This window comes from Melopsittacus undulatus, chromosome 20, assembly GCF_012275295.1.
Source record: "Melopsittacus undulatus isolate bMelUnd1 chromosome 20, bMelUnd1.mat.Z, whole genome shotgun sequence".
Lineage (NCBI taxonomy): Eukaryota > Metazoa > Chordata > Aves > Psittaciformes > Psittaculidae > Melopsittacus > Melopsittacus undulatus.
In genome coordinates, this window is record NC_047546.1 from 219,629 (window position 1) to 240,023 (window position 20,395).

At 67.5% G+C, this 20,395-nt stretch overlaps 3 protein-coding genes across 10 annotated transcripts; 2 read left to right on the forward strand and 1 right to left on the reverse strand.

Annotated features, from left to right (window-relative positions):
- Positions 1–418: 418 nt before the first annotated feature.
- DCST2 (DC-STAMP domain containing 2) lies at positions 419–4,073 on the reverse strand. The gene is made up of 15 exons (XM_034071306.1): positions 3,776–4,073; positions 3,523–3,693; positions 3,170–3,271; positions 2,890–3,084; positions 2,731–2,796; positions 2,437–2,650; positions 2,204–2,361; positions 1,927–2,091; positions 1,651–1,818; positions 1,475–1,575; positions 1,271–1,401; positions 1,043–1,158; positions 875–968; positions 565–804; positions 419–488 (listed from the first exon to the last, which is right to left on the reverse strand). The coding sequence occupies exons 1-15, from the start codon at positions 4,071–4,073 to the stop codon at positions 419–421; spliced, it is 2,289 nt and encodes a 762-aa protein (XP_033927197.1).
- A 1,225-nt stretch (positions 4,074–5,298) lies between these two features.
- ADAM15 (ADAM metallopeptidase domain 15) lies at positions 5,299–12,327 on the forward strand. 7 transcript variants are annotated; one of them, XM_034071253.1, is made up of 25 exons: positions 5,299–5,477; positions 6,267–6,370; positions 6,752–6,828; positions 6,973–7,051; positions 7,134–7,210; positions 7,289–7,451; positions 7,524–7,586; positions 7,661–7,729; positions 7,813–7,982; positions 8,320–8,404; positions 8,472–8,620; positions 8,704–8,881; positions 8,963–9,055; positions 9,128–9,323; positions 9,397–9,505; positions 9,611–9,761; positions 9,827–9,904; positions 9,982–10,093; positions 10,174–10,312; positions 10,660–10,713; positions 10,971–11,076; positions 11,469–11,537; positions 11,681–11,752; positions 11,907–12,028; positions 12,237–12,327. In XM_034071253.1, exons 1-25 carry the CDS (start codon positions 5,375–5,377, stop codon positions 12,277–12,279), a joined length of 2,661 nt encoding a protein of 886 aa, XP_033927144.1. In that variant the 5' UTR covers positions 5,299–5,374; the 3' UTR covers positions 12,280–12,327. The 7 variants fall into 7 exon arrangements, 6 of the variants coding, with proteins under 6 accessions (XP_033927144.1, XP_033927146.1, XP_033927145.1 ...); XM_034071255.1 differs by lacking the exon at positions 11,469–11,537; XM_034071254.1 differs by lacking the exon at positions 10,660–10,713.
- Positions 12,328–13,479: 1,152 nt separating this feature from the next.
- On the forward strand, positions 13,480–18,171 carry EFNA4 (ephrin A4). Of its 2 annotated transcripts, XM_034071105.1 has the most exons (6): positions 13,480–13,606; positions 15,218–15,510; positions 15,995–16,063; positions 16,149–16,208; positions 16,279–16,526; positions 16,602–18,171. In XM_034071105.1, exons 1-5 carry the CDS (start codon positions 13,500–13,502, stop codon positions 16,365–16,367), a joined length of 618 nt encoding a protein of 205 aa, XP_033926996.1. In that variant the 5' UTR covers positions 13,480–13,499; the 3' UTR covers positions 16,368–16,526; positions 16,602–18,171. The 2 variants fall into 2 exon arrangements, with proteins under 2 accessions (XP_033926996.1, XP_033926997.1); XM_034071106.1 differs by lacking the exon at positions 15,995–16,063.
- Positions 18,172–20,395: the final 2,224 nt, after the last annotated feature.

Consider the following 20,395-nt stretch of genomic DNA (forward strand, 5'->3'; position numbering starts at 1 on the left):
CGGACCCCCCCCCCCCCCCCCCGCCTCTGTCTGTCTGTCTGTCTGTTTGTGTTTTGGTTTTATTTTTTAAACGAAGGCTGCTTGGTAATAAACGGAGAAGCAGGGACCCCCCCTCGCCCGTGTCCGTCCATCCCGCACCGGTGTCTGTCCGTCCCACGGGCCCTCCCTGAGCACTGTAGGGGTGAGGACGGGGGGGCAGTGAGGGGATGGGTCCATTGAAGGGCTTGAGGGCACCAGGGGGCTCTGGGAGTGGAGAAGGGAGCCCCACGCCGTCGGAAGGGCCATGGGGAGCCGGGCAGCAGCTCAGGACACCGGAAGCCTCGAGAACCGGGTTCCTTATTGCCCAGCCCCGGAGGCTCCCGGGGCTCCAGCCACGTCCCGGGGCTTGGCTCCGCGTCCTCCTCGCCGCGTGGCACCGTCACCGAGCCACCACCTCCTCCAGTTCGCTGCCGCTGCTCTCACACCGCTCCTGGTAGCCGAAGTCCAGGCTGGGGCAGCGGAGAGCGGTGTCGGTGACCGGTACCCCCGGTGCCGATGGGCGCCGGGACCGGCCCCAGCCCTCACCTGGAGACGGAGCTGCCTTCGCTTCCCACCCCGCTGCTGTCCCCGTCGCTCTCCCCGCTCGCCTCCTCCTTCAGCTGTGCTCGCAGCCGCGCTGCCAGGGGGGGGGGCAGCCGGCGGCAGCCCCCCAAGCCCCTGCCCAGCTCCCTGAGGCGCTGCCGCAGCTCTCTGCCCTGCTCCTGGCCCCGACGTGCCCGCACAGCGCCCAGCCACAGCCCCAGCGTCTCCTCATCGCTGGAGTCTCTGCAAGGCAGGGGCACGGGGTGAGCTGCAGCCCCCCGGCCCCTGTGGGGTCCCTGCGCCCCCTGCTCACATCTCCTTGTCCCCAGTGTCCGGGTAGGTCAGGGGGCCCATGCAGATGGTGCAGATGTTGTTCAGGGTTTGGTGGCAGTCCCTGCAGTACAGCCCTGGGGACAACGGCGCTGTCAGAGGGGTGGGAGATCCTGGGGATGGTCTGTTCCCCATCTGGGGGGGGTCCTACCTTTGCATCCGTTTGTGATGCAGCTGATGAAGTCCGGCTGCTTTGTCACCCCGCAGGCCAGGCAGCGCTTCTGCTGGATGCCAAGGAGCCGAGCCAGGCGGGCAAAGCAGGGCACCCTGCAGGGACAGGCACCATCTCTGCCGGCTCTGCCCTTCTGCAGTGCCCAGCAAGGTGCTTGTGGGTCCAGAGTGGCTCAAGCCCATGGATGCATCCCCCGGGGGTCATTACTTGGCAGTGAGGACGAGGAACAGGTTCCCTTTCCTGGAGTCAGCCGTGCTCAGCGTGGCGGCTCGGAACAGGGCTCGTGCCAGCCCTGCCCGCCGTGCCAGGATGGTGCTGTGCAGGAACACCGTGCGCTCCTGGCACGGCAGGGATGGTGTGAGGGCACATGGCTGCTGTCGGGGTGCTGGGGAGCTGGGGAGGGCTCCTCACCTGCTCCCGGCTCGGGTAAGAGATGGCACACACCAGCCGGCGCAGCCGTGCCACGTAGCTGCCGAAGATGGAGATGAAGAGGCAGATGCCATACAGGATTCCTGGTGGGAGCAGGATGAGTCACACAGGGGCAATCCCTCCAGTACCCCCCCCCCATGCCGAGCACCCCCGTTCACCCATGAAGATGTAGGTGTTGTAGTCGGGTTCCACAGGCTGGATGAGGCAGCGCTGGGACACCACTGAGACGTTGCCCTGCTGCAGCACACCGAAGGCAGACACCAAATCCCGGTAGATCTCACTGGTGTAGCCTGACCCGTTGACGCTGACACCCACAACCACCGGCGCTGGGGGGACAACGGCTCAGACCCAGCCAATGGCACCACCCCAAAGCCCTGGTCCCCAGCCAGCAAAGCACACACTGGTGCTGCTCTGGCACAGTGGGTGCTGCTCACCCCTGGCAATGATCTCCCCCCGCAGCTGGTGCCGGATGAGGTCCAGCAGCCAGAAGAGGCTGTAGTCAGCCAGGATGATGCAGAAGCCCAGCAGCATGTGGCGCAGGAACCCCACCAGCTGCAGCCCATACCGGCGAAGCTCCTTCCGCGACAGCCACAGCCCAGCTGCGGTGAGACCGGAGTGAAGCCAGGCCCTGGCAGAGGGGTCTCACCTTGGGGATGCCCCCGGTGATGGAGCTGACTCCGGTGATGGAGCTGACTCCGGTATGGGGCTGACCTGGGGAGATGTAGATGCCACACTCCCGCGCTGTCAGCGGCAGCACCGTGGGTTTGCCCTGCTCTGCCCGCAGCTGGTCCAGCTCCCTGAAGCGCCGCGTGATGTAGATGTTGTCAAAGGTCTCGTCCTGCAGGTACCGGTGCCGGTACCGGAGCGCCCTGGGGACACAGGGGGAGCTGGGCACTGGTACACTCGGTCTGTGTCCCCATGGGGGCAGGACCCATCCCACTCACTTGAAGTACATGTAGAGGATGGCAAGGAAGGAGACGTTCAGGAAGAGCCCCAGGACCCGGCGGGTGGGCTCCAGGCTCTGGCTCACTCCCTCCATGATGTCCAAGGCCACCTCACCCAGGCTCTTGCTGGCGTTGAAGCTGATGTCAAACTCGTGCATGGCCGAGATGTTGAACTCAAACTCCCGGCGGATGCGGTCCAGAGCATCATTGAGGGCTGTGGGGTGATGAGTGGTGATGGGGTCAGGATGAGAGCAGGGACAGGGCACAGGGACCCCCCAGCACCGCTCCACTCACGGGCAGCAACGTTGGTCTGGATGAAGTTCTGGATGTACCGCGGGATGATGCAGAAGACAAGGGCAACTGTGGAGATGGGGGGGGGGTCTCTGCCACCTCTGCCATGGTGGGCACAGGGGCACCCTGCCGAGCCCCACAGAAGGGTAGGGACCCACGCACTGTTGGCCAGCCCGCAGAGGGGCTTGAAGAGGGTGACGATGTAGCAGAGGAAGAAGAGGAAGGGGATGGCGCGCTCGCAGTTGTCCTTGGCCTCCTCGAAGAGCCTCAGGCAGCGGTAGAAGGGGGAGCCCAGCTCCTCGTTGCACACCCGGCCGATGCTCGCCAGCCACAGCCACACATTGCGCAGGGCTCGAGCTGCCGGAGGGGAGCAGGCGATGGGGGACGGGCAGTGATGGGGGTGCTGGAGCCAAGGGAGACCCTTGGGGACCCCCCCGCTCACCGACGTGGCTGACGGCATCCATGATGGAGCGAAAGAACCTGCGGACACGGTCACCCACAGCCTTGGCATCCTGAGCGATCTCCTTGATCTTGGACAGAAAGTCTGCAGAGAGGAGACCCCTGAGCACAGCCCGAGGGCAGCCGGGGCCGGATACTGCTGTAGGAAGTGGGTGTCCCATAGAGCCATGGGATGGTTTGTGTTGGAAGGGGCCTTGAGATCATCCAATCCCCAGTCCCAATCCCCTATGTCCAACCTGGCCTTGAGCACTGACAGGGATGGGGCATTTACCCCCTCTTTGGGCAGCCTGTGCCAGTCCCATCCCACATCCCATCGCATCCCCCCTCTCATCTCACTGATCAGGGGCTCCTGGGCGCGCTGCAGCCTCTCGGCCGTCTGGTTGAGGGCGAGCTCAGCCCCACACGACAGCGACTCAGCAGCACGGGAGAAGTTGTTGAGGATGTTGGCACAAGGACCCTGCACAGCCATGCTCATGGCCAGGAGCAGCATCAGCATCTTCCCCTCCCCTGCAGGACAGGGGGGTCCTGAGGCTCAGCCAGCACCCGGCACCCCCCCCAATACCTCCCTGTGCCCATGGTGGCTGCTTACGGGTGAAGATCTGGGGCAGTGACAGCAGCACCGTGACCCGCGCCTTGGCAGAGAAGGCCATGCCCAGAGCCAGCAGGGCAGCCAGGCCGATGGTGGTGATCAGGCAGTACCAGACGTTGTGGCCCTGTGCCAGCAGCACCAGAGCCCCATAGAGGCTGGCCAGGGCTATGCCCAGCACAAAGGCACAAGCACTGCGGGCCACTTCCCGCACCCTGCTCTGCTCCTGCAGCTGGTGTGCCTGCTGGGACCGTGGTGCTGGGCTCCGGCCCCTCCGCCTCAGCCACGAGCCCAGCCCCATGCTCTCGGTGCTCTCCCAGGCTCCAGGTGCAGGGATACAGCAAACCCAATGAGCAGCTCAGTGAGTGGTGCCCAGGGAGCACCTCAATGCTGTCAGTGCCAGGCGAGCGTTCCACTGCTGTCGGTTCTAGAAGAGCATCCTGCTGTTGCCCGGGCAGCATCCCACTGTCATCAGTACCAGGGCAGCAACCTGCTGTTGCTGGTACCCAGGGAGCATCCCTCTGTTGTCGGTACCAGAGGAGCATCCTGCTGTTGTTGGTACTAAGGCAGAAACCTGCTGTTGTTGGTACCAGAGGAGCATCCTGCTGCCATCAGGACAGGGGCCATGGAGCCACTGGTTCCTCTGGAGCTGGCCGAACCAGCACCACTGCAGCAAGTTCTTCCTGGGCGCCAGCATTGGGCCCTCTGCCTGCTCCTGATGTTCCTCTGCCACATTGTGAAGGGTGGGTGGTGTGTGGGACCCTGCCCTGTCCACTGCAGCCTGTGCCAGCATCAGGCCTGGGGCTCCTGGCTCTGCCACCACTTGGCCATCCATGTTATGGGCATGTCCTTGATGGAGCAGCTCCTGTTGAGCACCACTGGGGCCTTCAGCCCTACTGCTGCTGCCTTCTACTTCCCCCAGATGAGTGGCAGCCCCTTGGCACTGCTGGGGGGGCAGGTTTTGGGGTGCGTGGTGCCCACAGTTTTGGGATGCCTTCACGGTCCCCTGACCCCGAGTCTGCTGCCCCATGGGGCAGTGGCTCATCCTGATCCCCACACAGCCCCATCCCAGTGGGGTGCTGCTGCCAGTGCTGGAGCTGTACCGTGTATGGGGTGCCCGTGACCCCCCTTGGGAGGACATGGGGGTGCAGCAGTAAAGTGACCCCCATGCACGGTATGAAGTGGGGTCTGTGGGGTGCATCTGTGGGTGGGGGAGTGCGCAAAGGGTGACAAAAGTGTGGGGGGTCTTCTGGGTGGGGGGTGCTGACTGCAGGGGCCCTGTGGGATGTAAGTGCTGGGGGTGATGGAGCGGGGTCTCCTCGGGATGAGGGTGAGGGTGGGATCTGGGCTCTGTGGGATGGGATGGGGGGGGGGGATGGGATAGGATGGGATAGGATGGGATAGGATGGGATGGGGGGGGGGGGGGTCTCCGCCTCCACCGCAGCGCTCGAGGCCCCGCAGCTCCCCCCCCGGGGCGGGGGCAGTGCAGGAAGTCCCTCCCCGGGGCCGGGCCGGGCCGGGCCGTGCCGGCGGCCGGTAGCGGCGGTGCCATGCGCGGCTGGAGCGGCCGCTGCCGAGCCCCGCTCGGGCTGCGGGACAGCGATGGGGGCTCCGCGGCTGCTGCTCCGGTTCCTGCTCCGGTTCCTGCTCCGGTTCCTGCTCCGGTTCCTGCTGCTCATGCCCGGCCCCGACGGCAGCGCTGCAGGTGAGCGGGGGGGGGTCCCTCGGGCCGGGGCCACCCTCGGGCCGGGGCCGCCTCTCTCCTCAGCCCCATCGCGGGGGGATGCTCGGGGACCCCCTTGGGTCCGGCTGCGCTGCGGGGACCCCCACCCTACAGCACCAGCGGGGGGGGCGGAAGGGGGGCTCTGAGTCAGCCGGGGCCGCCCTGCCCCGTCCCGGGGCTGACGCAAGGGCTGGCAGGGACCCCGGACCCAGGCGGGGGCTCCCCACGGGGGTCACCGCTGCTGGAGCCGCTGACCTGGGGGTGCGGACGGGGGGGGGCACCCCGGGAGCTGCGGGAGTGAGTGCGGGGTTCCCTGTCCTGCCCTGGGGCTGGGACCTGTGATGGGGTGGGCGACTGTGGGGAGCTGGGGTGAAGTGGGAGCCCGTGGGGGTCCGGGCTGTGATGGAGGTGACAGTGGGGGTGTAGGCTATGATGGAGGTGACAGTGGGGGTCCGGGCTATGATGGAGGTGACAGTGGGGGTCCAGGCTGTGATGGAGGTGACAGTGGGGGTGTAGGCTGTGATGGAGGTGCCCGTGGGGGTCCGGGGTGTGATGGAGGTGACAGTGGGGGTGTAGGCTGTGATGGAGGTGCCCGTGGGGGTCCGGGCTGTGATGGAGGTGACAGTGGGGGTCCAGGCTGTGATGGAGGTGACAGTGGGGTTCGGGCTGTGATGGAGGTGACAGTGGGAGTCCGGGCTGTGATGGAGGTGACAGTGGGAGTCCGGGCTGTGATAGAACTGAAGCTGTGACCCGGCTCTGGGCCTCATGCAGGTGACAGCTCCTGGCAGCACCATGCAGAACTGGGGCGCTCCTGGTACGTGACCCCGGGGGTCCTGCAGGGTGACCGGATGCTCAGCCTGGAGGAGGTGACCCGGGTGAGCCCCTGCCCTCATCCCCATGCAGGGGGGACATCGATGGGGTGGGAGCTGCTGGCAACCCCCCTGCCGGTGCCGTCCCGGTGCGGGTCAGGGCACCCACCCCGTGCCCGGCGGAAGGGCCCGACCCACCCGCGGCCATTGGGAGCCTCTGGCGTTTCCGCCCCTTGCACGGGGCAGGAAGCACCGGGGGGGGGTGCGAGGGAGGGGACCCGGCTCCATCCACCCCTCCCCGTGCCGGGACAATGAGCCCGTGCGGGAGGGACACTTCCTGCGGGGTGGGGACCCTGCGGCACGTGCCAGAGCCACCGGTGGGGATGGGGGTGCGGGACCCCCCCCAGGGGCAGGGTCGGGTCCTGCTGTAACCAATGCCTGTGACAGGAGGGGTTCCCTGCCCGGCTGCGGGTCCTGCTGGAGCTGGAGGGGACACGGCTGGTGCTGGAGCTGGAGCAGAACTGGTGAGTGAGTGCATGGCAGGGGAGGGATGGGGGTCCTGGGGTTTAGGTGGGGAAGAGGAACAATTCCTACCCCAGAGGGTCCCTGCTTTCACCATGGGGTGAGCAGGGAGGCCCTGCTGTGGGGGTGACACAAGTCTATGGCAGGGAGCTGGTGCTGGGCACCGGGGCGCTGCTCTACTACCTGCCCAACGGCACTCGGGTGATGCAGGAAGCCAGCGAGCAGGTAGGGCCCTGGCACCCCACATCCTTGTGCCCCGGGGGACCCCACTATGGGGCTGGCTCCTGAGCCCTGCTCTCTGCTGCAGGAGCACTGCTGCTACCATGGGATGGTGCAGAGCATCCCTGGTTCCTGGGCCAGCATCTGTGCCTGCGCCGGACTCAGGTGGGACCCTGGCACCGGTACCCATGAACCCGGCTCCCCCACATGCTGCTGACGCCTCCTCTCCTTTACCCTCCCCAGCGGCCACCTCCGACTGTCGGACACCAGGAGCTACAGCCTGGAGCCGGCAGCCGATGGCCCCGTGGGTCTGCACCTGGTGCACCGGCTGCTGGAGCTCCGGCTGGCACCGCAGGCCTGTGGGCAGGACCCCCAGGAGACAACGGAGCCCCCCTGGCCACAGAGGGTAGGTCACCCCCAGGGCTGCCCCTCTGCAGAGCATCCCCTTGCCCTCCAGCCTAACCCAGCTCACACACAGGGCAAGCGAGCAGCAGCGGAGCAGCGGTTCGTGGAGCTGGTGATGGTGGTGGATCACACCGCGGTGAGCGCTGGGCAATGTGGGGCAGTCCCGTTCCCACAGTGACCCCCACCTGACACCCCTCCCTGCACCCCCAGTTCCAGAATTACCCCAACCTGCAGCGTGTCCGCACCCGGACCCTGGAGATCGCCAACCAGGTGGATGTGGTGAGTGCTGCTGCGGCGCCGGGCACGCTCCAGCGCTCACTGCGGTGGTGCCGGGTCCATGACACCCTCCCTGTGCCCCCCAGTTCTTCCAGCCGCTGGGGGTGCGGGTGGCCCTGCTGGCGGTGGAGGTCTGGAGCGAGGGTGACTTGGTCACGGTGGGCAGCAGTGCCCGCGCCGCGCTGGAGCGGTTCCTGCGCTGGCGGCACCAGGAGCTGCTGCCGCGGCTGCCCCATGACAATGCACAGCTGCTGACGTGAGTGGGGCCGGGATGGGGATGGGATGGGATGGGGATGGGATGGGGATGGGGATGGGGATGGGATGGGGATGGGGATGGGGATGGGGATGGGATGGGGATGGGGATGGGGATGGGGATGGGGATGGGGATGGGATGGGAATGGGGATGGGAATGGGATGGGGATGGGAATGGGATGGGGATGGGAATGGGAATGGGAATGGGATGGGGATGGGGATGGGAATGGGAATGGGATGGGGATGGGGATGGGAATGGGAATGGGATGGGGATGGGGATGGGGATGGGAATGGGATGGGGTGCTTGGGCAGCCCCCCCACCCCCTGCACGCTCCCTACAGGGGTGCCCGCTTTGAGGACGTCGCGGTGGGGATGTCGGCTCAGGCCTCCATGTGCTCCCCAGCGCGCTCTGGAGGCGTCAGCATGGTCGGTGCCCCCCTCCCCTGCTGCCCCCCAGCCACCCCCGGCCCCCTCTGACCCCCCTGTCCCCTAGGACCACTCCATCAGCGTCCTCGTCGTCGCCTCCACCGTTGCCCATCAGCTGGGGCACAACCTGGGCCTGCGCCACGATGGCACCGGGCGCTCCTGCACCTGCAGTGACCTCCGGCAGGACCGCGGCTGCATCATGGCCATGCCCACGGGGTGAGGGTCACTGTGGGGCTGCAGGGGGGGGGGCCGGGTCTGAGCCCCCTCCCCACCTCACCAGCCCCTCTCCGGCTCCACAGGCTGACCCCCGGCTTGAGCTTCAGTAACTGCAGCCGGCAGGAGCTGCAGCGGAGCCTGCGGCAGGGCCGGGGCTGGTGCCTCTCCAATGTGCCGGAGCCGCGGCGCCTCGCCGGGAGCCCCCGCTGCGGCAACCGCTTCCTGGAGCCGGGCGAGGGCTGCGACTGCGGCCTCAGTGTGGTACGGGGGGGGTCCGGGAGGGATGGGGTCCCCCATGGCTGCGGCTGTGCCACCGCCTCACCACAGCCCCTGTGCCAGCAGGAGTGCACTGATCCCTGCTGCAACAGCAGCACGTGCCAGCTGATGCCCGGCGCCGAGTGTGCCACGGGGGACAGCTGCTGCCAGGACTGCCGGGTGAGTGGGGATGGGCAATGGGTTTGTTGGGGTCTCCCCCATGGTCTGACTGTTCCCCCCCCTCCCCCGCAGCTGCGCCATGCCGGGCACCAGTGCCGGGAGCCGCTGGGCGAGTGTGACCTGCCTGAGTTCTGCGATGGGGCCTCACCGCACTGCCCACCCGATGCCTTCCTGCAGGACGGGCAGCCCTGTGCCGCGGCTCGTGGGCTCTGCTTCGGTGGTGCCTGTGCCACCTATGAGGGGCAGTGCCAGCAGCTGCTGGGGACGGGTATGGCGGGGTTGGCACTGGGGGGGAACGGGGCTGGTGGTGGTGTTGGGGTGCACTGACCCCCCTGCTGTAGGTGCCAGCCCCGTCTCCAGCTCCTGTATGGCCTCACTGAACATGAGAGGGGATGAACGTGGGCACTGTGGGCAGCTCCCGAACGGCTCCTACGTTGCCTGTGCCCAGCGGTAAGTGCTGTCCCAGCCTCGGATGGGTTGTATGGACCTTCAGGTTCCTCCAGCTCCATCCCCTTTCCCACCCTCCCTGCCCCTATGAACCCACTGTCCCCACAGGGATGCTGGCTGTGGGATGCTGCAGTGCCAGCGCGGCAGCACCCGCCGGCACAGACCAGAAGGGTCCTGCCAGGGGACGCTGGTGCCCGGGGGTGAGGATGTGAGTGATGCAGCCATGGTGCTGCCCGGCACTGCCTGTGGCCCTGGCCAGGTGAGTACCAGGGCAGTGGGATGGGCACCAGGGCCCTTGCAGTTGCTGATGTCTCATCTCCCCAGATGTGCCTCCAGCGCCGGTGCCAGGACGTGTCCACGCTCAGTGACCGGCAATGCCAGAGCAAGTGCCACGGGCACGGGGTGAGCGCATGGGGCTGGGGATCAGGTGCTGGATGTGGGGCTGGGGCAGGGGCTGACCCTCGGTGCCCCCCACTCAGGTATGCAACAACCTCGGGCACTGCCACTGCGAGCGGGGCTGGGCCCCCCCAACCTGCGAGAGCCCCGGTGCAGGGGGCAGCCAGGACAGCGGCCCCGCAGCCATGGAGCGAGGTGAGGGCCGGGGCCGGCGGCTGCTGTGGTGCAGAGAATGGGGCTTTGTGGTGCCAGGGGTGACGTGATGCTCTCCGCAGGGGGGAGCGCGGTGCCCACGGCGCTGGTGCTGAGCCTGCTGCTGGTGCTGGCCCTGGCACTGGGGCTGTGCTGTGCGCGCCGGGCTGGGCTGCACAAGCGTCTCTGCCAGCTGGGCAAAGGCACCTCCTGCCAGTACAGGTAATGGGGGACACGGGTGTTGTGTGTGCATGCGTGTGCTGGGGCAGGGGCTGGAGCCGCCTCCCTGCATGTGGGCATGCACACGTGTGTAAGCGGGTGCGTTGCATGTGCCTTTATGTACACATGTGTGTCCCGTGGCGGTCTGCATGCATGTGTGTGTGTCCCCAGGTGGGTGACAGGCTCGGGGTGTGTGTGTGTTCCTATGTGCGTCCCCCAGCGCCGGCAGCAGACCCCGTTCATGCATCATCACCCCGTGCCCCCGGTTGCTCCCTGCCCTATGTCACTGTGGTTCCTCCTCCCGCTGCCCCCCCAGCCCCGGGCTGAGCTGCCCAATCTTCTCCCCACAGTGCTGAGACCCGGGTGCGATTCCTGGGTCCAGGAGCCGCAGACGGCTGGAACCGGTAACGTCACTGCCGGAGCCTGGCGTGGGGCTGTCCCTGAGCCATCCTGCTTCGCAAGGCCTCCGGTGCTGAGATCCTCCCCTGGCAGTGCCCATGGGGTGTGGGGCAGCCCTGGGGTGTGCAGGGTGTCGCATCTTCCAGCGCCGAGGGGTTCGTTTCTATGGGGCTTCTGCTGGTGTCGGTGTCGCTTGGTTGCCGTGTGGGGTCCCCCCAATCACCCAAAGCAGACGGGGCCTGATCCTGCCTCTTCCCTACAGGATCGCTCAGCCGGAGCCCCAGTCGGGCCGCCAGGGTCCCCCCGAGCGTCCCCGGCCCCCACAGTGGCACCAGGCCACAGAGCTGCAGGTCATGCACAGCAGCAAGGTGAGGATGGGGATAGTGGGGATACTGCCGAGGGTGATGCTGTCGCCGTGGTAACCGGCTGCGGTTGCTGTGGGTACCGGGGTTCAGTCTGGTGGTTGCCACGGCGGCATCCCTGGGTACCAGCCTGGAGCATCCCCTGTGCCAGGCCCGCGTGGTTTGATTCCATGGCGCCCTGGGACAGGAGCAGCCTGGCACAGCCTGGACCGTGCTGCTCCCATGCCGGTGCCGTGCCTGGCACCGGCTACACTCACCATGATCAGCACTGGGCACCCTGGGGCTGCTGGCACGGGTCTGGGGGGGTCTGTGCTTGGCGGTGGGAGGGGGGTCTCCGCATGCTGCACGGCTTGCCCCCTGTGGGGCTGCATGGCGCCTGCCCTCTCCTCTCTCCGCAGCCGGCTGCCCTCGGTGCGGCGCGGCCCGAGCCGCCCTCCCGGCCTCTGCCGCCGGACCCTCTGCCCAAGGTAATGCCCAGACCGGGGGGGGGTCCCGGGCACTGCTGCATGTGTGGCTGCGCACCAGCTCTCGGGGCACCCCAGCCCCAGTGTGGCTCCCAGTGCCCCCCATGGCTGCCCCCCCTGCTCACTGTCTTGCTCTCTCTGCCCAGGCCCCCCCCTCGGACAGGCCACCCCCCCCCACACGCCCTCTGCCCGCAGACCCCGTGGTGCCAGGCACGCAGGTAACGGTGGTGGTGGCACCGGCGTGTGGGGCAGGACGGCGTGTGCCTGTCCAGGCTCCCCCTGGGGTGAGGGAGGTGGTTTGTGCCCCCCCCATAGAGCCCATCGAGGTGGGGTGGTCGGTGCTGGAGCTCTGACACCCCCATTCCCCTGCAGCCCCCAGGTCTGACCAAGCCCCCCCCACCTCGGCGGCCGCTGCCTTCAGACCCCACAGGACCATCACTGCCCCACAGCGAGACACTCCCCAGTCACCCCTATGTCACAGTGATCCCCTCCAGGTGAGCAGGGGGGTCTGTGGGGGGACAGAGTGGGGGTGCTGAGGATGGGGGGGGGATTTGGGTGTTCCATGAAGCCACAGGGGAGGTTAATGGGGGCTATAGGGGATGCACTGTGGGGCTGCAGTGTGCTGGGTCACAGTGGGACTCTCGGGGCTGAGGGGGGTCTATGGGGCTCCTGCCCCCTCGTGACCCCCCTGTCTCTCCCCAGGCCAGCTCCCCCACCGCCCGCGGGTGCCCAGCAGGATGTGTGAGCCCACCCGTGCCCCATGGACGCCAATAAAGGGGCCGTTTGCTGCCTGTTTGCTGCCTGTGCGCTGCCTCCGCCGCACCGGGGCCACGGCGGGTGCAGGGGGGGGGGCAGAGCGGCCCCATCCCCGGTACCGGCGGCGGAACTACAACTCCCGGCAGCCCCTGCGGTCCCCGCGGATGTTCCCCCCCCTCCGCAGTGCGCTGCGCCCTCTGGTGGGCAACGTGCGCCCCCCCCCCCCCGCAGTGCCCCCCCCCCCCTCCAAGCCACGTGTGCACGGGCACGTGCAGGAGACACCCGCCCCGCACATGCGGGCACACGCGTGTGCAAGGAGCTGCCGGTCACGTGTGCGCGCACGTGGGCACGAGGCGCAGCATGCGTGTGCAAGAGCTGCCCCCGTGTGCACGGACTGGGCCTCACCCGCACACACACACACATACACGTGTACATACACACACACTGCACACACACACACAGAAACACACACCTCACACACACACACACACTGCACACACACACACATACACGTGTACATACACACACACTGCACACACACCCGCACACACACACCGCACACACACACACATACTGCACATACACACAAACACACACACACTGCACACACAAACACACACACGCACACACATCTTACACACAAACACACATCGCACACACAAATACACACACACACAGCACGCACACACAAACACACACACACACATCGAACACACAAACACACCCGCACATTCCAGGCCCGGCCGGTACCGGTGTCCGGTGGGCTCGGGAGCTGCCTGTGCCCCCGCTGGGCGGGGGCCGGTGCCTGGATGGGGGTCCCGGGAGCTCGGGTTCCGGCACCGGGCGGTGTGTGGGGGGGGTTCCGGGGGGTCCCGGTGCCGGGATGGGGGTCCCGGGATGGGGGTCCCGGTACCGGGCGGTGGGGGGGGGGGGGGGGGTTCCGGGGGGTCCCGGTGCCGGGATGGGGGTACCGGGATGGGGGTCCCGGTACCGGGCGGTGTGTGTGGGGGGGGGGGGGGGGGGGGGGGTTCCGGGGGTCCCGGTGCCGCCGGTTCCGCCCCCACAGGGGTTAATGGCGCTCGGCGAAAGTTGCCGTGCGGCGGCGCGGATTGGCCCGAAGTTGCCGGGGGGGGCGGGGCTCCGCCGGGCCGGGCCTCCCCCGCCCCCCGCCCGGCCCCGGCCCCGCCGCCCCCCGCCGCCGGCGGAGCCATGCGCCCCGCTCCGCTGCTCGGGCTCCTGCTGTGGGCGCCGCTGCTGTGGGCGCCGTCGGTGCGGAGCCCCCGTCACAGCGTCCATTGGAACGGCAGCAACCCCAGGTACCGGACACCCCACCCCCCCCCCCCCCCCGCCGCCTTTGTGCGCCCCGAGCCCCACCGGGGAACGGGAACGGGGCGGAGCTGCAGGGCCCCGGTGAGCACCGACCGGTAACCCCGACCCCCCCCCCCCACTCCGGGCATCCCCGCGTGGTACCGGCCCGGGGTTACCTCCCCGGGGGCACCGGGTCCCGGTGGCTGCGAGCAGGTGAGCACGGAGCCTCGGGCACCCCTGGCAATGAACGGGCCGGGGGGGCCGCCGGTGGTACCGAGCCCCCGGGCATCCCCGATGGCACCGAGCAGTGAGTGCTGAGCCCCGGGCGGTCACCTGGTCGGTGGCACCGAGCGATGGGGCACTGCTGGTGGTGCTGAGCCCCGGTGACACCGAGCTCTGGGGGGGTCACAGCAGAGGGGCCGGGTCCCCCGTGGGGCTGGTGCCGAGCAGCGCCTTGCCCTCGGTGGTACCGAGCTCTGGGCACCCTCAGGTGGCACCGAGCCGGGGTCCCCACACCGCTGTCGGTGCTGTCCTTGTGCCCCCCCCGGTCCCGGTGCTGCTGCCGACTCTGCCCCCGCTGTGGGTCGGGGTCCGGCCCCCCCCCCCCCCTCCTGCCTCCTCCATTTTGGGCATTCCCCAGCTCGGGAGCAGGGGCCGCCCCCCCCCCCCGGGGTCTCGCAGGGCTGGGGGCACTCGAGCTGCGGGTTCCCCCCACCCATGGGTGCTGCGGGCAGGGGTGGGCTGGGGTTACCGGGGGCCAGGGCCTCAGCCCTGCCCAGGCCCATCCCGGCCGCGTCGCCCGCAATGGATGCTCTGAGTCACGGGCAGCCTGCACCCGGCGCTGCCCTCCTGCAGTCCCTGGCATGGGGGTGATGGCGGCCGGAACCCCCCCAGTGCGGCACTGGTGCCCCAGTAATGGATGCACTGGTCCCACTGCCTGTGTCTGGTGCATGGGCCTGCACTGTGGCAAAGGAGGGGGCTGGAACCCCACCACGAGCCCCTTGCTTGGTGCCATGGGGTGCCCCTGCCAGCCAGGTGCCAGCTTGGCAGCCCCATCCCCACCATGGTGCTGCCAGCGAGGCCGGTGCATGCTCAGGATGGGGCTGGTTGGCAAAGGCTGGGAATGGGCAGAAGTGTTCCTGTCCTGGAGCAGGATCAAGCGTGTGCACACGTGTGTATGTGTGTGCACACGTGTGTATGTGTGTGCACACGTGTGTGTGCATGCATGTATGTGTGTGTGCATGTGTGTGTGCCTGCAGACGTGTGAGCTCCATCCTGGCCTGGCCGCACACGGTGTTTGCACAGGCATGAGCTCATGCTGCCATTGCCGCTGCCAGCTCAGGCACCGCGCTGGGCCCCTTCCCTGCCTGCAGAGCCCCCATAGCCCTGCCAGCCCCACACCAGGGCAGGAGGCCTCACACCGGGCAGCCCCATTGGGGTGTCAGCATCAATCAGTGCAGGCACCTGTGGCGAGAGGCTTTGTCCCCCCCAGCCAAGCACAGGCAGCTCCTGCAGCTGATGCTCAGCTGTATGGAGCAGATGGTGCCCGGTGGGTGCTGACAGCAGCGCTGCCCATCGGGACCCCCAGCGCCCGCTCCCCAGCTCGCCCTGCCCGGCAGGTTCCTACGGGACGATTACAGCATCCAGGTGGCCATCAATGACTACCTGGACATCTACTGCCCGCACTACGAGGGCTCCGTGCCCGCCGGGCGGGCAGAGACCTTCACGCTCTTCATGGTGGACCGGGAGGGCTACCGGGGCTGCCACGAGACCCCCGGTGCCTTCAAGCGCTGGGAGTGCAACAAGCCCCTGGCACCGTTCGGGCCCGTCCGCTTCTCCGAGAAGATCCAACGCTTTGCCCCCTTCCCACTCGGCTTCGAGTTCCAGCCGGGGCAGACCTACTACTACATCTGTGAGTTGGGCCCCACTGAGTGGGGTTTGGGGTACATGGGTGGTTGGGGTGCTCTGAGGGGCTGGATGCAGCTGGGGTTGGGGGCAAAGGAGGGTCTGGCTGTGCTGGGGCTCTGGATGTAGCAGAGGTTGGGGGGTTTGAGGGGCATGGATGGGGCAGAGGGTTGGGCTGCACCCACGTATCCGGATGTAACAGGGATTTGGGGTACACAGGGTGCACGAGGGGGGAGCTCTGCATCAACAGGGATTGAGGAGCTTGGGAGCATCCAGCTGCCCTGGGGAGCGGGATGCACACAGGGATTGGGATGCTCGAGGGGGGGATCGGGATCCAAGGTGGGGTCCCGATGCCAGAGGGGGCGGCCCCGCCGTCCGCCGGGAGGGGGAGCCCCAGCCCCGCTCTGCCCTGCCCGGCCGCCGGGGGTGTCCGGTCCCCGCCGGAGGGGCCGTACCGGGGGGGGAGCCGCTGATGCGTCCGCTCTGCCCAGCCGTGCCCAGCCCCGAGAGCGCCGGGCGCTGCCTGAAGCTGCGCGTCTCCGTCTGCTGCAGCGGCACCAGTGAGTCCGGATGGGGGGGGCTCGCCCTGGTGTGGGGTGCGGCGGCCCCAGGGAGCCCCATTGACACCATTGGGGTTTGTTTCAGCGCCGGAGCCGGTGACAGAGGTCCCCAATTCTCAGCCCCGCGGGCGCGGGGGGCCGGAGGGTGAGTGTGGGGCAGGTGGGGGGGTCCGGGGGGGTCCGGCTCGCCTTGACCTGTGCTCCTGCCCTGGCAGACACGGAGCCCGGACGCAGCATCGCAGCCCCACTGCAGCCCCATGCCCTGTGCCTGGTGCTGCCGCTCCTGGCCCTGCTCTGGATGTGACCCATGGCAGGGACACGGGTCCTCTGCCCGCTGCCCACTGCCAGACTCCTCCTCCATCGCCTCCCTGCTCCCCCCAAGCCCGTGGGGCAGCCCCAGGCCACGACTCACCCACCGGACCTCCACAGAGCCGAGCCGGGGCCAGGAGCTCTGGGCTGGAAGGTGAGGGGGCTCCGGGGCTTGTCCCCCCCTTACTGCACCGCAGCAGCCCCTAACGAGAGCCTCTTGCCCTCCCAGGATCTCGCTTCCCACCGGCATCCCTGTGCATCGGCCCCTGCCCCCGTTCCAGGCTCTGTGGGGCTCAGTGGACGCGTGCTCTGCCCCAGGGCCATTGACTCATCTTGTGCCTTCTTCCCCCATGGACCCTCCACCGCAGGGGGGCTGGGGACCCCCCAAGGACCTGGAGCAGAGCAGCAGCTCCTCCGGGTGCTGGATGGAGGCCCCTCTGCTGCCTTGTCCTCCGGCGAGGACACCGATCTGTCTTCTGGGAAGACGCCTTCCTCCATGCCGTCACCGGCCCCTTCGGTTTGGTTTTAACCCCTGGTAGTGACTGAGCCAAGCAATACAGTGTTTGCAAGATTGCTGCGCCCTCGGGCTGTGCAGCCCCTGCCTACACCCCCTGTCCCTCCGGGATGCTGGAGCCGGCGCTCTGGGATGCCTGAGCCTCTCTCCATAACCTTTAATTGTGGGGGGGGTTTAATTGCAGCGATTTGGTATTGAGCCGTGAGCTCAAGTCACAGGGACAGCTTTAATGACAGACGAGCTGCCTGCAGCCAGCCCCAGGCAGTGAGACCGGGAGCCCAGGGTGAGGGGTGCTGGGGTTGGGATGCCCAGGTCCCGGTTGCTGCCCTCAGCCCTTCCCGTGCTGCCCCATTGTCCTGTGTCCATCTGTCCGTGTGCCCATGGCCGAGCCCCACTGGGGGGGCTGCTCTTGGGGTTTCACCCAGCACCAAGGGGGCCCAGAGGCTGTGGAAGGAGCTGATTGTGGGTCACAGCTCTGGGATGCAGCAGCACCAGCACCTCATCCCCATGCAGGAGGACGCAGGGGGGACACCGGCTCCTGTCCCCCCACCCCACGGCTGCAGCCCCCTCCTTGGGGGGCCCATATGGGGCCCCGCAGCCCCGTCCCCAGGCGGGCAGGCGGTGCCGGCGCTGCCGCAGTGGGGCCGGGCACGTCAGACAGGTTTTATGGCTTCTCCGGAGGAACGGCTTGGCAAGAGGCTGAGCAACAGCATCGACCGCGCCGCGCCCCTCCCCCGCCCGCCCTGCCCCCCCAAACCCGCACCCATAGCGGGGGGTGCAGCGGGGGCCGTGCCCTGGGGGTCCTGTGGGAGGCTGTGCCCTGTGGGACCCCCCTCAGTTGGGGGTGATGGCAGCTTGGGGGGCTGTGCCCAAAGGACCCCTATGGAGGATGCTGCAGACAACCATGTCCTGAGGGGATGCTGGGTGGGGATGCTGGGATATATCCCCCATGCAGGGATCTTGGGGTGATGGGGCCCTATGGAAGCCCCCTGCAGGATTATTGGGGTGATGGGGCCCTGCGGGACCCCCCTGCAGAGGTGCTGGGAGGCTGTGCCCTGCGGGACCCACACTCAGGGGTGCTGGGGCTGCCCTTGTCTTCACCCCAGCCCCCTGGGCCATTCCCAGGCGAGGGGTCCCTGTGGAGACCCCCCAGGGTGGGTGCCGGGGCCCTGTCCTTGAGCGGGCGTCGCTTGGTATGCAGGAGCCGCCGCCGGCTTCAAATCCCATCGACTTCCAATGAGCAATGCCATCAATAAAAGCTAATTGATGGCACGGCCGCTCCAAATCAGATTCCCCATCCCCTGAATCGAGTTGATGGCTCCGCGCCCCGCAGCCAGCAGCGGCAGAAATTGAATCTATTAAAGGAAGAGGCTCCATTAGCCCGTCCCTTCTGTCTCGCAATCCCCCCAGTGCCATTTCCCCCCCTTCCCAGCTCCCCATTGCCACCCATGTGCCAGCTGGGACACTGGGGTGGGTACGTGGGTCCCATGGGTGAGGGTTCTTGGGTGCCCTTGGCTATCGGGTCCGTGTCCCCCGGGTGGGTGGGAATTAAATCCTCGAGGATTGGGAAGGGAATATTGATCCCCAGGAGCAGAGCAATAATGTGGGATGGTGACGGGCAGCCCTGGGATGGACAGAGGGATGAAGAGGTGTTGGACTGGGGAGGTGAGATGGAGGCATGGCCATGGCCAGCCCTGTGTGGATGGATTCAGGCGCTGCAGCCATCGCGAGGGCAGCCCTAGGACACACAGGGTGGGACCCGGTGCCCCCCCCGAGGGCTGGAAGGGGCAGTGGGTCCTGTCCCTGCCTGTCTCCCATGGGTGCAGGGCGGTCGTTGCCATCCCCACCGAGAGCCGCCGAGAGCATCCCGGAGATGGGAAATGGCTCCGTGTCACCATGGAAACGGGGCCAGCGGCTCTCCATGCCGAGGGGACACGGCGAGACAAGGGGACACGTGTGCCGAGCCCCGGGGAGCGTGGCACCGGCTGAGCCGGGCACCATGCACCGGGCACCGGGCACGGGCTCCCCGGCCCGCTGGGGTCCCAACACAGAGCCCAGCAGCTTCCCATCACCTCACCACGGTGATGGTCCTTGGAGCGTGTTGGGATGCGACCCCTGCGTGATGCCACCGCAGCCAGGCGGCTCTGCACCATCACACCGGGGCTCAGCACCGGGTCCCCGGGGCTGGAGCTGCCTCTTCCCCAAGCAGCCGCATGATGATTCGCATCGTCAAGGTTCTAATGGAGCAGAGCGCTCGTGGGGGGCTTTGGGGGGAGCAGGGCTCATGAACCAGAGCACGCACCGAGCCCTGCCTTGGCAATGAGGGAGCGCGCACCGGCTGCATCGGGCATGGACCATCCTGTCCCACCCGTGTCCCGCAGTGCTGGCTCGGAGCAGCAGCACCACTGGTCACCTCCATCAGCCCCATGGGGGCTGACAGCCCCACGCTGGGTTTGCACACCTGGGGCAATGGGCACAGGCAGACACTGCCTGAGACGGCTCCATCCCATGCTGGGGTGTCCGTCCATTCCTGCCTGCACCCATCTCCCTGTGCCCCTGCACATGCGGGTGCCGGCAGCTCAGCAGGGCTGTGTCCCCCCATCAGCACCTCCCCAGTCTGCTTAATCCTGATGGACAATAATCCTGCTGTGCCAGGGGTGGGATGGGCAGGAGCTGCCCTTGCAGCAGCAGCACAAGTGAGCTGCACTGTCTGCATACTAAGGGCCCACAGCACTGGAGGTGGCTCTGCTATGTCCTGGGGTCCTGGTGCTGGGACCCCCTCCGGATCCAAGGGTTTAAATGGGGAAGTTCAGGTTGCGGATAAGGCAGATTCTCTTCTCTGTGAGGGTGCTGAGGCGCTGGCACAGAGAAGCTGTGGCTGCCCCATCCCTGGCAGTGCTCAAGGCCATCACCTGCAGGAGCACAGGGACAACCTGAGGCAGGTCACAGCATGGACCCACACCATTGTCCCCAGCCTGGCACCCCCCATGTCACCCCCTTCCACCTCCGCTAGTGCTCCTGGTCCCGGCGGCCACAGATGCTGATTGTGGTGTGATCTATGGACGGTGGGAGCAGGATATTGATGCTGCCTGTCACCCCTCAATCGGATTAACGTCACTTAGGCACCAGCAGCAGGCGGCTGCAGGGATGTGCCAGCGGGGCTGGAGTGGGGCTGGTGCAGGCTCCAGCACCACCACCCTGTACCAGAACCAGTGCCAGCTCTGACCGGGTAAGGGCAGGTCCCTTTGGGGCTGAGGTGTGTGGTGATCCCATGCCCACCATGTGCTCGGGTGCTCCTGTGGCTCAGTGCAAGGTGTTTATGGCTCCCTATGGCAAAGCCACCTACACCATCAGTCCCATGGTTGGCTTCTCCATCACCACCCTGCCCACCCCTGCCTGCTTGGGTCTGATGGGTGCTGGGCACCCCTCTGACAGTGCCTACTGCATCCTCTGCAGCTTTGGCCAGTGCAGGGGACATGGGGTTGCCAGTGGGGAGCCAAGTGTTGGTC